Below are 13,948 nucleotides of genomic sequence, written 5' to 3' on the forward strand. Positions count from 1 at the left end.
TTTTTTTTTTTTTTTTTTTTTTTGAGATGGAGTTTTGCTCTTGTTGTCCAGGCTGGAGTGCAGTGGTGCAATCTCGGCTCACTGCAACCTCCGCCTCATGGGTTCAAGCGATTCTCCTACTCAGCCTTCCCGAGTAGCTGAGATTACAGGCATGCGTCACCACGCCTGGCTAATTTTTTGTGTTTTTAGTAAAGGGTGGGTTTCTCCATGTTGGTCATGCTGGTCTCGAACTCCCGATCTCAGGTGATCTGCCCACCTCGGCCTCCCAAAGTGCTGGAATTACAGGTGTGCCACCGCGCCCGGTCCCTTTCTTCATGTTCTCTCTCTCTTTCCCTGCCTTCTTTTCCTCCCTCCTACTCTCCCTCAGTCTTACAAAATGTGCAGTGTGGTTCTTATGTGTGTGTGGACTTTAATTTACGTCATTGGCATTGGATGATATTCTTACTCTATCCTAAGCCACTCTGCAAATCACGCTATGTTTTTAAGACCCACCTGTGTTGTTACATGTTCATACATGTGTTTGTTGCATCTGACTGTTGCATCGGAACTTCATGGTGGGGCGTCCACCATGTTTACACAATTCCCCTACTGATGGGTACTTGGTGACTTCCAGTTTCTGGCCACTGCAAAGAACACTGCAAAGCACAAGCTTGTACGTGTCCCCTTGTGGGTGTGTAAGAATTGCTTTGGGATGTATAGCCAGGAGAGAAATCGCTGAGTCATTGGGTGTGTGTATACTTGTTTGATGAAATAATGTCAGCTCCGTTTTCATAATTGGAGACACCACACTCAACCCAGTTGTACTTGAACATTCTAATGTCTGCACATCCCTGACAGCCCTTGACCTTGTCCGCCCTTTTCATTTTCTCCAGACTACTTGATGGAAAGTCACATCACACTGTTGTTTCAGTATCTAAAAAGTTTGAACATCTCCCTCTCTCTCTCTCTTTGGAGACCAGGTCTCACTCTGCGATCACGGTTCACGGCAGCCTTCCAGGCTCAGGTGATCCTCCCACCTCAGCCTCAAAAGTAGCTGGGACCACAGGCTGACACCACCATACCTGGCTAACTTTTAATATTTTAGAGGCCGTGTTTCGCCCTGTTGCCCAGGGTGGTCTCAACCGGCTGAGCTCAAGTGATCCACTCCCCTCGGCTTCCCAAAGTGCGGGGATTACAGGCATGAGCCACCGTGCCTGGCCTTGAACATCTCTTTAAGCATGTTAGCTTTTGGAGTTCTGCTTCTGCAAATCACCTGTTTGTAGCTTTTATCCGTTTACCTATAAGGATATCCATCTTTTTTCTCATTAATTCACAGGTACTTCTTGCCTATTATAGGTTCTAGTTCTTTGTCCATTTTGAATATTACAAATAACTTCTCCCATTCTGATAAATGTTTACCAATGGTCCTTACCTTCCCTTAAACCAAAATGTTTAATTTTTAATTAATCAAACTAATCAATGTTTTGTCATACGATGTGTGTTTTTGTAGGTCTTAAGGAGTCATCCCCTATCACAGAGATTCAAAAATAGGCTGGGTATGGTGGCTCATGCCTGTAATCCCAGCACTTCGGGACGCCAAAGTAGGCGGATCACTTAAGGTCAGTAGTTCGAGATCAGCTTCTGGCCAACATAGCAAAAACCCCATCTCTACCAAAAAATAGAAAAAGCAGCTGGACATGGTTGCATGTGCCTGTAGTTACAGCTACTTGGGAGGCTGAGGCATGAGAATCACTTGAACCTGGGAGGCAGAGGTTGCAGTGAGCCCAGATCATGCCACTGCACTGCAGCTTGGATGATAGAGTGAGACTCTGTCTTCAAACAAGATAAAATAAAATAAAATAAATATATATTCACCATGATTTTTTCTATTAATTTTATAATATTATCTTTCACACAGTGGTCTTTAACACAGCTGGAATGCACTTTCTTTTTTTTTTTTTTTTTTTTTTTTGAGACAGAGTCTTGCTCTGTCGCCCAGGCTGGAGTGCAGTGGCCGGATCTCAGTTCACTGCAAGCTCCTCCTCCTGAGGTTACGCCATTCTCCTGCCTCAGCCTCCCGAGTAGCTGGGACTACAGGCGCCCGCCACCTCGCCCGGCTAGTTTTTTGTATTTTTTAGTAGAGACGGGATTTCACCGGGTTAGCCAGGATGGTCTCGATCTCCTGACCTTGTGATCCGCCCGTCTCGGCCTCCCAAAGTGCTGGGATTACAGGCTTGAGCCACCGCGCCCGGCCTGGAATGCACTTTCATGTGTAGTAGTAGAAATCTAGATTTCTTTTTCTCTGCACAGCACACCAGCTTTTCTAATGCCGCTTACTAAATAAATATACCATCATTCTCCCATTAATTTGTGTTGCTATTTTATCTTATATTAACTCCCTAATATATGATATGATGATACATCAATTTCCTGTGATTCTCTCTCTGGGACCTCTCTCCTGCCTCTCTGGTCTACTTGTCTGTTCTTGCACTGATCCAACCCTTTTTAAAAAACATTAATTTTGTTTTGTAGCATGTCTTAATATCTAGTAGGGCAAGGAGTTTATTTCTTGCACCACAGCAGCCCTATTTTTCTCACCACTTACATCATCATGCAGGAAATACACTGATCTCCTCCACCCTTAATGGGAATGATTTACAGACATCTGTCCCCTCCTGGTTCTGGATCCAGCCTCCGTGTTAAAAAAAAAAAAAAAAAAAAGGCATCCTCATCCAGGAAAAGAAAGTCAAGGCTGCCCAGGAAAATCTGCACAATGTCTTAGCTCATCTTTCAGTTTCTAGAAGCTTCATTTCCCATACCATCCTCTCTATGTTGGCACATAGAAAACCAACTACGGTAGCTCAGACACCCGAGATTGTATTCTGCCTGTTCCAAGCCCAGATGTAGGAAGTCCATGCATGGAGCTCTTAAGGAAATAATCAGAAATGTGAGCTGCTTTTTGTAATCCCGTCTTTATCCTGCGGCTCTTATTCTCATCATGCAAGGTGGCTGGTCTGCCTCCAGGCACCCATATTCCAGGTGAGAAGAGGTGGAAGGTCCAAAGGTCCAAACATTACTCTCTCTCTCTCTGTTATTTATTTATTTATGTAATTATTTTTATTTTTTATTTTTTTGAGACAGAGTCCTGCTCTGTTGCCCAGGCTGGAGTGCAGTGGTGTGATCTCGGCTCACTGCAACCTCTGCCTCCCGGGTTCAAGCAATTCTCCTGCCTCAGTCTCCCAAGTAGCTGGGATTACAGGCGCCCGCTACCACGCCTGGCTAATTTTTGTATTTTTAGTAGAGATGGGATTTCATCATGTTGGCCAGGCTGGTCTCGAACTCCTGACCTCATGATCCGCCCACCTCAGCCTCCTAAAGTGCTGGGATTACAGGCGTGAGCCGCTGCGCCCGGCCTTCTCTCTCTCTTTTATCAGAAACAAAAACTTCCCCAGAAACTCCAGCTTTGTCTTATGGCTTAGAACTGGATCACATAGCCACCCGGATGTATCCAGGTCATGTGCCAACCTGAGCAATACTTGGGCTTGCCGGCAAGGCAGTGGGAAGAATGATAAGTAGATCTCAGTTGCACCCAGCTTGCCCTGTGCCAAGTCAGACAAGTCACAAAACACCAACCTCTGCCTCTTAGTCCACACACGTCTCCCCTCTGTTCACTTGTTTGCCCTTGAGCCAGAACCTGATGGGAAAATGCATCCAGGCTCTGCCATTAGCAACAATCAGCGTGCGTGGGGATAGTGCTCGCATCTTTGGTGGGCAGAGAACGAAGCACACTGCTTCTCCTAAACTCTTTGTTTATTTTTCTTGAGACAGGGTCTGGCCATATTGCCCAGGCTGGTCTCAAGCTCCTGGGCTCAAGCAATCCTCCTGCCTCAGCCTCTGAAGTAGTTGGGATTAGAGGTGTGAGCCACCATGCCCGGCCTCTCTTCTTTTCATCATGGTTTTAGCAATTGTTCCACCAGTGTATTACCTTTACAACTGTTAAAGAAACTAGAAACTACCCAAATGTCTCCTCGTAGTTAAAAAAATGGATCAATAAACCAGAGTACATTTACACAATGGTATACTGCGCAATGAGAATAAAATAATTGGGAATAAAACATTTACAACCATAAACAAAAACCTGGGTGAACCACACAATATGTAATATTGAGAAAAAGAAAAAAAGAAAAAAAAAAGGCCAAATGCAAAATAATATAGTGAGTTCTCACAAGATCTGATTATTTTTTATTTATATAAACATATTATATTTCTATCTATATAAATACACTTATATTTATATGTTGTTCATAAATGGGCAAAATTAATTTATGGTGATAGAAGTTACAAAAGTTGCTACACTTGGGGAGAAGTCATGAAAGTCGCTACCCTTGCAGGCGAGGGAGTTAGGTAGTAGTGGAACTGGCTACACTTGGCGGGGGAGGTAGTGACTGCAAGGACGACCCCACTGGTTTTTCTGGGGAGCTGCTTATGTTCCATGGCTCCTTCTGAATGCTGGTTACAAGGGTGTGCTCCGTTTTGTGAAAATTCACTGGCATTTATGATACTTCTGTGCTTCTTTCTTTTTTTTTTTTTTTTCTTGAAACAGTCTCATTCTGTCGTCTAGGCTGGAGTGCAATGGCAGGATCTTGGCTCACTGCAAGCTCCGCCTCCCAGGTTCAAGCGATTCTCTTGCCTCAGCATCCCGAGTAGCTGGGATTACAGGCGCCCACCACCGAGCCCGGCTAATTTTTGTATTTTTGTTAGAGACAGGGTTTTGCCACATTGGCCACACTAGTTTCGAACTCCTGACCTCAGGTAATCCGCCCGCCTCGGCCTCCCAAAGTGATGGGATTGCAGGCGTGAGTCACTGTGCCTGGCCCTGTGCACGTTTCTTTATGCTCATTGTCTTTCAATAAAAGTTAATTTAAAACATTGCTGCAAGGGCATCCATGGGGCAGACATCATCGGTTGCTCCTCCTCTCCTTTGATGACAGAATCCTGATTTCTCTCAAGGAGCAGCTCTACATGCTTTAGGGGAGGTCCTCCACTCCCCTGAAAAGAATAATCCTGTTTGGTTCAAATCAACCATGTTAACCTCTCCACCTCCCTCCCCGCCCTGTCCCACCAGTCTGTGACTGGTTTAGCAAAGGACATGTGACCCAATTCTGGCCAGTAAGAATAAGATAAAATTCTGCTGGGGTGGTTTCTGGAAAAGCATCATCCTTCTCAAAGATAGACCCACTACAGATGTTGATCTTAAGGATGATGACCCCCCACCGAGGAGAACCAAGAGAAGCAGAGAGAAACAGAGACTCAGGGAGCCCTGACGCCCTGTGTCTGGAGCTGCCTTTACCTGGATTTCTTGATACGTGAAATTAAAACTTTATTTACTATTGAAGACAGCATGAATCTTCTCTTACTTGTTCCTCAAAGCAGCTTAACCAGAAATATCATTTTGGAAAATGTGCTCAAGACTGCTCCTTAGCTAGGATTCTGCTCCTATCTAGATTTTTTTTAATATTAAAAAAAAATTGAGGTGCAGTGCAGTGGCTCACACCTGTAATCCCAGCACTTTGGGAGGCTGAGGTGGGTGAATCATCTGAGATCAGGAGTTCAAGACCAGCCTGGCCAACATAGCAAAACCCTGTCTCTACTAAAAACATAAAAATTAGCCAGGCGTGGTGGTGCACACCTGTAGTCCCAGCTGCTTGGGAGGCTGAGGCACAGGAATGGCTTGAACCGGGGAGGCGGAGGTTGCAGCGAGCTGAGACTATGCCACTGCACTCCAGCCTGGGTGACAGAGTGAGACTCTGTCTGAAGAAAAAACAAAAAGAAACAAACAAAAATCATTGAATTACAACTGTCACCCAGTACTATCTGCCCCTATTTTCACACCATACCACACACCCTGGCACCACAGCCTTTCTGGAATGTTCCCCTAAAAAGTTGTGAGGACTTGTAAGTGACTGGACACAAAGGGGAAGATAACGGTGACAATTATTGTATCATTTTGATGTATGTGTCCTTCTATCACATCGTCGACTGTTCATCAGGTAGACACTTCTTGTCTCTTCTTCCTTGCTGCTAAGGAATAAGACGTGACAGAGAAATGTCAGAAACTCACTCTCCCAGCTTCTCTTGAAGCTAGAGTGTCAGCATTGGGACCTTCTCCAATGAGTGGCCACTGAGCTCAACCCAAGAACAGATCCAGTGGTGTGGGGGGACTCTGGAAAAGACTTTCTTTCCTACTGAAGAGAGCTCTGCCAGCAGAGTCTCTCCTTCCTGCCTTTTGTCATGGTGCGTGAGAATGTGATGCCTGGAGCTGTGGCAGTCATTTTACAGCCACGAGATTACAAGCCTGAAGGAGAAAGCTGACATATTTTCTTCTTCCTGCCAGAACATAAGCTTAAGGAAGGCAGGGGTTTGGTGTCTGCTTTATTAATCCATCTATCCCAAGTGTCTATAATATTGCTTGGCCCTCACAGGTGCTCATGAGCTGAATAAATGGATGAATGAATGAATGCAGAGGGCAGTAGAGAAGAAAGATGGGTCCCTAAGGACATAATGTAGGAATCACCAAACCACAGTACTTCCCTCTTTTGGGGCTTCTTATTATGTGAAATAATACACATTCTTATTTCTTCTTTCTTTTTATTTATTTTATTTTATTATTTTATTTTATTTTTGAGACTGAGTCTCACTCTGTCGCCCAGGCTGGAGTGCAGTGGCGCCATCTCGGCTCACTGCAAGCTCCGCCTCCCGGGTTCACGCCATTCTCCTTCCTCAGCCTCCTGAGTAGCTGGGACTACAGGTGCCCCCCACCACGCCCGGCTAATTTTTTGTATTTTTAGTAGAGACTGGGTTTCACCATGTTAACCAGGATGGTCTCGATCTCCTGACCTCGTGATCCACCCATCTCGGCCTCCCAAAGTGCTGGGATTACAAGCGTGAGCCACCGCGCCCGGCCCACATGCTTATTTCTTAATCCACTTTGAGTTGGGCATTTTGTTACTGACAATATTTTCTAGTGTAATTCCTTTTCTAGAGTGTTCAATTTCCAAAGTATTCCCTGGAGTGACTTTCTATGACCACCCCTGAGTATCTTGAGGAATCTTAGAGCTGGATTGGCACGTGGAGATCATTACGTTTCAATCCTCCCATTTTACAGGCAGAAAAACTGAGGTCCAGTAAAAGTACAAATGACCTTTACACAGGTCACTCAGAAAGTGCTGAAGACTAAAATATCTGTTCGTTGATGTGTTGTCCATTTCAATGACTACCATGCCCACAACCTTCTTAGGGGCCCTGCCCTGCCCACTGCTATGGATGAAGGGGTGGCTGGGGGATCCAATGTTGCACTCTGGACCTGCTTTTCAGACTGGAGACAGAATCTGCATCTGACCCTCGGACAGCCAACCAAATTTTTTTTTTTCTCTAGGGGCTATGAACTAAGAAAACCAATAACTGCAGCCAGTTATGGGGGAGACAGGAGATGCTTTGATAGGCAACAGGCAGTCAATGTAATGAGAAAATAGAGGGGGGATGAGAAGAAAGAGACTGTAAAAGACACATAACTAGGGAAGAAGGGATAGAGATCCCACAGGCAGCTGCTTCTGCCCTGACATTTTCCAATTTAAATTCGTGAATATTCTTTCGATAACTGATATGGCCTGGCCCCGTGTCCCCACCCAAATCTCATCTTGGATTTTAACCTGAATCGTAATCCCCACGTGCTGGGGGCGGGATCTCATGGAAGGTGACGGTCCCCTCATGTTATTCTTGTGACAGTAGTGAGTTCTCTCAAGATCCGATGGTTTTATAATTTGCCCCCTTCATGCTACCCTTCTCCTTTCTGCTGTGCTGTGAAGAAGGACATGTTTGGTTCCCCTTCTGCCATGATCATAAGTTTTCTGAGGCCTCCCCAGCCATGCTGAACTACGAGTCAATCAAACCTCTTTCCTTTATTAATTACCCAGTCTTGGGTAGTATCTTTGCAGCAACTTGAGAATGGACTAATACAATAACCCACCTCCCGTTTCTACCCTGGCCAACAAGCAGCTCCAGTTTGTTCTCCATAAAGAGCCAGAATGATCTCCTTTGTGCATGAACCAGATTTGGCTGAAAAATCTCCAATGACTCCCCAACTTCTCAGAGAAAACAAACAAGTGTCCAGTTCTATGGGTCTTCTTTCAGCTCCCGGAGAATGTCCAGCATGCTCCATGCTCCCATCTCAGCACTTGACACTTGACCTCCTTTCTGTCTGGAACACCAGTGCCCCAGATGTTCATGGGGCTGACCCCCCCTTTTTTTTTTGGAGATGGAGTCTCCCTCCACCACCCAGACTGGAGTGCAGTGGCGCCATCTTGGGTCACTGCATCACTGCAACTTCCACTTCCCAGGTTCCAGTGATTCTCCTGCCTCAGCCTCCTGAGTAGCTGGGATTACAGGCGTGTGGCATCACGTCCGGCTAATTTTTGTATTTTTAGTAGAGACAGGGTTTCGCCATGTTGGCCAGGCTGGTCTCGAACTCCTGACCTCAAATGATCCACTTGCCTCAGCCTCCCAAAGTGCTGGGGTTACAGGCGTGAGCCACTGCGCCCTGCTTGGGGCTGGCCACTCTTTATCCTCTCAGTCTCAAATGCCACCTCCTCAGCGAGGCCCTTTGTGTTTGTTACAGTGGCTGCTGTAACAAATCACTGAGGGTCTAGTTGCTTAAAACAACACAGATTTATTCTCTTGTAGTTTGGCAGGTCAGAAGTCCTAAAGATGTCACTGGGCAGAAATCAAGGTGGTCGGCAGGGCTGGTTCCTTCTGGAGGCTCTGGGGGGTCCATTCCCATGTCCTCCCGGCTTCCAGATGTTGCCCATATTCCTCGGCTCATATCCCTTCCTTTATCTTCATTATTATTATTATTGTTAGAGATGGGGTCTTGCTCTGTTGCTCAGGCCGGAGTGCAGTGGTACAATCATGGCTCACTACAGTCCTGAACTCCTGGGCTCTGGTGATCCTCCCACCTCAGTCTCCCGAGTAGCTGGGACTACAGGCACACACCACCACTCCCGGCAAATTTTTAAAAACTTTTCTTTATCTTTTTCTTTTTCTTTTTTTTTTAGAGATGGGGTTTCCCTATGTTGCCCAGGCTGGTCTTGAACTCCTGGCCTCAAGCCATGCCCCTGCCTTGGCCTCCCAAAGTGCTGGGATTACAGGTGTGAGTCACCACGCTCATCTTCCTCTGTCTTCAAAGCCAGCAGCATATCATCTTCCAGTCTGTCATTCTGATCTTTCTGTCTCTCTTATAAGGACCCTACTGATCACGCTGGACCCACCCAGGTAATCCAGGATCATCTCCCCATCTCAAGACCCTTAATGACATCAGCAAAGCCCCCTTGCTATAGAAGGTAACATATTCACAAGCTCCAGAGGTTAAGATGGCATTTTGAAGTGGGAGGGAGGCATTATGCTGCCTCCCATTCCCTCCTTGATCATCCAATGCAGAGACTCCCCTACCCATGACATTTCTTCTCTTGCCTCATGCCCTGCTCTCATTGCGTTCATGTTACTTACATAACTGCTATGGCACCTCTCTCTCTCTCTCTTCTTCTTTTTTTTTTTTTGAGATGGAGTCTTACTCTGTTGCCAGGCTGGAGTGCAGTGGTGTGATCTCAGCTCACTGCAATCTTCGCCTCCCAGGTTCAAGCGATTCTCCTGCCTCAGTCTCCTGAGTAGCTGGGATTACAGTTACGCACCACCATGCCCAGCTAATTTTTCTATTTTTAGTAGAGAGGGGGTTTCACCATGTTGGCCAGGCTGGTCTCGATCTCCTGAACTTGTGATTCGCCCGCTTCGGCCTCCCAATCATCTCTCTCTTTATTGTCTGTCTTCCACTCCTGGAATGTGAGCTCCACAAGGCAGGAATTTTTTGGTCTGTTTTGCCCAGTGCCTTATCCCCAGCACCTAGAACCATTCCTGGTGCAAAATAGCCACTGGGGCCAGGGGTGGCGGCTCATGCCTATAATCCCAGCACTTTGGGAGGCTGAGGTGGGCAGATCACTTGAGGTCAGGAGTTTGAGACCAACCTGGCCAACATGGTGAAACCCTGTTTCTACTAAAAATATAAAAACTAGCTGAGCGTAGTGGTGCGCGCCTGTAATCCCAGATACTTGGGAGGCTGAGGCAGGAGAATCACTTGAACCTGGGAGGTGGAGGTTGCAGTGAGCTGAGATTGTGCCACTGCACTCCAGTGTGGTTGACAGAGTGAGACTCCATCGCAAGACAAAAATAAATAAATAAATATAAATAAAAAATAGCCACCTGGCCAATATTTATGAAGAAGGTGAAAAGTAGTCCAACCAGACCTCTGTTTCTCATAACGCAAGTAACCGCATAGGCAAAACACATGAGCCTGGAGAGGGAGATGTGACTTGTTCACAGCCACCCTGCACAGGGAGGAGACACACGCAGAGTCCACTTCTCAGTCAGTTTATTTCTGGGACTAAATTTGGGGCAGAGCTGCAGAGAAGGGATGGGCCCTGAGCTTCGGGATGAAAGTGCCCCAGGGAGATTGGGATGCAACCTCCACCCTGGGCAGTTGTGGAAATTGTTCCCAGGGTTCAGCTAGAGAAACAGGGTCAGCCCACCATGGGGGAAACGGACCCTGAGTCCAGGAGACACGGGGTCCGGGGCTGGAGAGATGAACATTTGCAACATCTCTGGGAAGGAATGAGGGTCTGAAAGGAGTGTCGGGGCTGTCCCTGCAGCGGGTGGGGACGCTGGTGTGCTCAGTCCTGGGATGACTCAAGAGTTGGCCTGGATGGTGTCCTGGATCCACTTGGTAAACTTGCAGAGGTTGGTGTAGACGCCTGGTCTGTTGGGCTTGGCACAAGGGTAATCTCCCCAGGACACGAGTCCCTGCAGGGAGCCGTTGCAGACCACCGGCCCCCCAGAATCACCCTGCGGGAGAGAAAGGGAGGCACGAGAGAGGCAGAGATGTGGCAAGGTGGGCAGAAGGAGACACAAGAGACCCAGATATGCCCACAGATGGAGAAGATGGAGACAGACACACAGAGATGGAAAGTACAGAGATGAAGAGATGCAGAAAAAGACAGAGATGGAGACGCAGGCAAAAAGAGAGAGAGGGAGAATGTTATTAACATTTCACCCCAAATCCAACTTTTTTTTTTTTTTTTTGGGACAGAGTCTCGCTCTGTTGCCCAGGCTGGAGGGCAGTGACCCGACCTCAGCTCCCTGCAGCCTCCATCTCTTGGGTTCAAGCAATTCTCCCGCCCCAGCCTCCCAAGCACCTGGAATTATAGGCGCCCACCACCACGCCTGGCTAATTTTTTGTATTTTTAGTAGAGACGGGGTTTCACCATGTTGGCCAGGCTGGTCTCGAACTCTCGACCTCAAGTGATTCGCCCACCTCAGCCTCCAAAGTGTTGGGATTACAGGCGTAGGCCACCACGCACGGCCTCCAAGTTCAACCTTTAGACCCCATTGGTCACTCTCCACTCACTCTTCCTCTTCCAGATTCCTCTTGTCCACACATCATTTCGGGGGGTCTGTGACCCTGCCTCTCCACATCTCAAATCTTTGTCTCTACTTTCTGTTCCAGCCTGTCTCCCTCATCGTGTGTGTCTCCACCTCTCTTTCTCTCTGACTCTCCCCTCCGGACTGTGCAGGCCTTATTTCTCTTACTGGACACACATCTTCCTTCCTCACTCTCCACCAATCCATCCTTATACCTCCCTTCTACAAAAATACAGTTCTCAGCCCCTGGATGAGGGCTTCTCGATCTGGGCACTGTGGGCATCTGAAGCTGGATAATGGTTTGTTGTGGAGGCCTGTCCTGTGCATCATAGCATGTTGAGCAGCACCCTTGGCCTCTACCCGCTAGATGCCAGTAATGACCCTCCACGCAGTTGTGACAACCAAATATGTCTCCTGGTATTGCCAATGTCTCCTAGGGGGCAGAATCACTCCCAGTAGAAATCCATTTGCGCTGACTAATTTGTGTTTCCTGTCCTCAATTCCCCATACCTCCCTATAATTACCCTCCTATAATAATACTCACTGCTCTTCAACAGTCATTTTTCCCTCCTTTCCTTCCTTCCTTCCTTCCTCATTCCTCTCTCTCTTTCTTTCTTCCTTTTTTCTCTCTCCTTCCTTCCTTCCTTCCTTCCTCTCTTTCTTCCTTTCTCTCTCTCTCCTTCCCTCCCTCCCTTCCTTCCTTCCTTCTTCCTTCCTTCCTCCTTCCTTCCTCTCTTTCTTTCTTCCTTTCTTTCTCTCTCCTTCCTTCCTCCCTCCCTCCCTCCTTCCTCTCTTTCTTCCTTTCTTTCTCTCCCTTCCTTCCTTCCTTCCTTCCTTCCTTCCTTCCTTCCTTCCTTCCTTCCTTCCTCCCTTCCTCCCTTCCTCCTTTCCTCTCTCTCTCTCTTTCTCTCTCTCTTTCTTTCTCTTTGTGACAAAAAGCTCTTGCTTTGTCATCCAGGCTGCTGTCTGGAGTGCAGTGGTGCAATCATGGCTCACTGCAGCCTCAAACTTTTGGGCTCAAACAATTCTCCCACCTCAGCCTCCCAAGTAGCTGGAACTACAGGTGCAAGCCACCACACCTAGCTAATTAAAAAAAAATTAGTACATATTTATCTACTCTTTATTGCCTGTATCCCACTTGGGGAACATGAGGTCCATGTGGCAGGAAGTTTTTGGTCTGTTTTGCCCGATGCCATATCCACAGCACCTGGAACCATTCCTGGTGCAAAATAGACAGTTAGCTAATATTTATGAAGAAAATGAAAAGTAGCTTGAATGGATCTCTGTTTGAGGTAGAGAGAAATACCTATCTCCCAGCTGGGCACAGTGGCTCACACCTGTAATCCCAGCACTTCGGGAGGCTGAGGCAGGCAGATCACTTGAGGTTAGGAATTCAAGACAAGCCTGGTGAACATGGTGAAACCCCGTCTCTACGGAAAAAAAAAAAAAAAAAAAAAAAAAGCCGGGCATGGTGGTGGGTGCCTGTTATCCCAGCTATTTGGGAGGCTGAGGTGGAAGAAATGGGTGAACCCAGGAGGCGCAGGCTGCAGTGAGCTGAGATGGTGCCACTGCACTCCAGCCTGGGTGACAGAGCGAGACTCCATCTCAAAAAAAAAAAAGAAAAGAAAAGAAATATCTATCTCTGTTAGAGATAAATAAATACGTACATACTACAATAATTATGTAAGTGGTATGAATAAAATCTACTAAAATAAAAACAATTCGTATTTTTATTTTTTAAATTAGTTGCCCAGGCAGGCTGGTCTTGAACTCCTGAGCTCAAGTGATTTTCCTACTTCAGTTTCCCAGAGTGCTGGGATTACAGGCATGTGCCATTGCACACGGCCTCATTTCTTATTTATATGCATGCAAAATGTGAATAATTAGGGAGTCCTGGAATCAATTATTAGGAACGCCAAGACTTGCCTTTTTCTCAGTAGCAGACACTCTTTCAAGGCAAACCAGCTTAGCTGCCTGGACCTCTAAATTTCAACTTTCTTGTGGTTTCATTTCTCTCATTATTTTTTAAATTTAACACCTGTGCAGAGTTTCTTTTGAAAGGCTGTTAGTTAACTGCTCTGAGCCTTGGCTCCTTGTCTATAAAATAGGGCTCATAATAACAGGTGAATGAGTTTGTGAGTGGAGGCATGCAAACTACTTAAAACAGTGTCCAGCAATTAGCCAGATGCTATTGCTATTATTTTTATACTATTAGTATTAGTATTGTTGTAGTTGCTATTATTTCTTGCTTGCAGCTTTTAGTGGTCACACCCAGACCACACACCGGTATGAAAAAACAAACAAACAAACAAAAAAACACCTTGAGGTCTGGAAAAACAAGACAGTAACCTTGCCTACAGAAAGGCTAAATAGTTTTAAATGCTACCATTTGAATGAGATGTGGGGTTTTTTTTTTTTTTTTTTTTTTTTTTTTTTTTTTTTTTTT

The 13,948-nt window shown here is 46.4% G+C and overlaps 1 protein-coding gene across 2 annotated transcripts in view; it reads right to left on the reverse strand.

Annotated features, from left to right (window-relative positions):
* Nucleotides 1-10,435: 10,435 nt before the first annotated feature.
* KLK5 (kallikrein related peptidase 5) overlaps nucleotides 10,436-13,948 on the reverse strand; it is a 10,527-nt gene continuing 7,014 nt past the window's right edge. For both annotated transcript variants that reach the window (XM_025367717.1, XM_025367716.1), the window contains one exon: nucleotides 10,436-10,926. In XM_025367717.1, coding sequence (XP_025223502.1) covers nucleotides 10,771-10,926 — 156 coding nt within the window. In that variant the 3' untranslated portion in view covers nucleotides 10,436-10,770. The remainder of the gene's footprint in view (nucleotides 10,927-13,948) is intronic.

The sequence above is a fragment of the Theropithecus gelada genome, chromosome 19 (genome assembly GCF_003255815.1).
Source record: "Theropithecus gelada isolate Dixy chromosome 19, Tgel_1.0, whole genome shotgun sequence".
Lineage (NCBI taxonomy): Eukaryota > Metazoa > Chordata > Mammalia > Primates > Cercopithecidae > Theropithecus > Theropithecus gelada.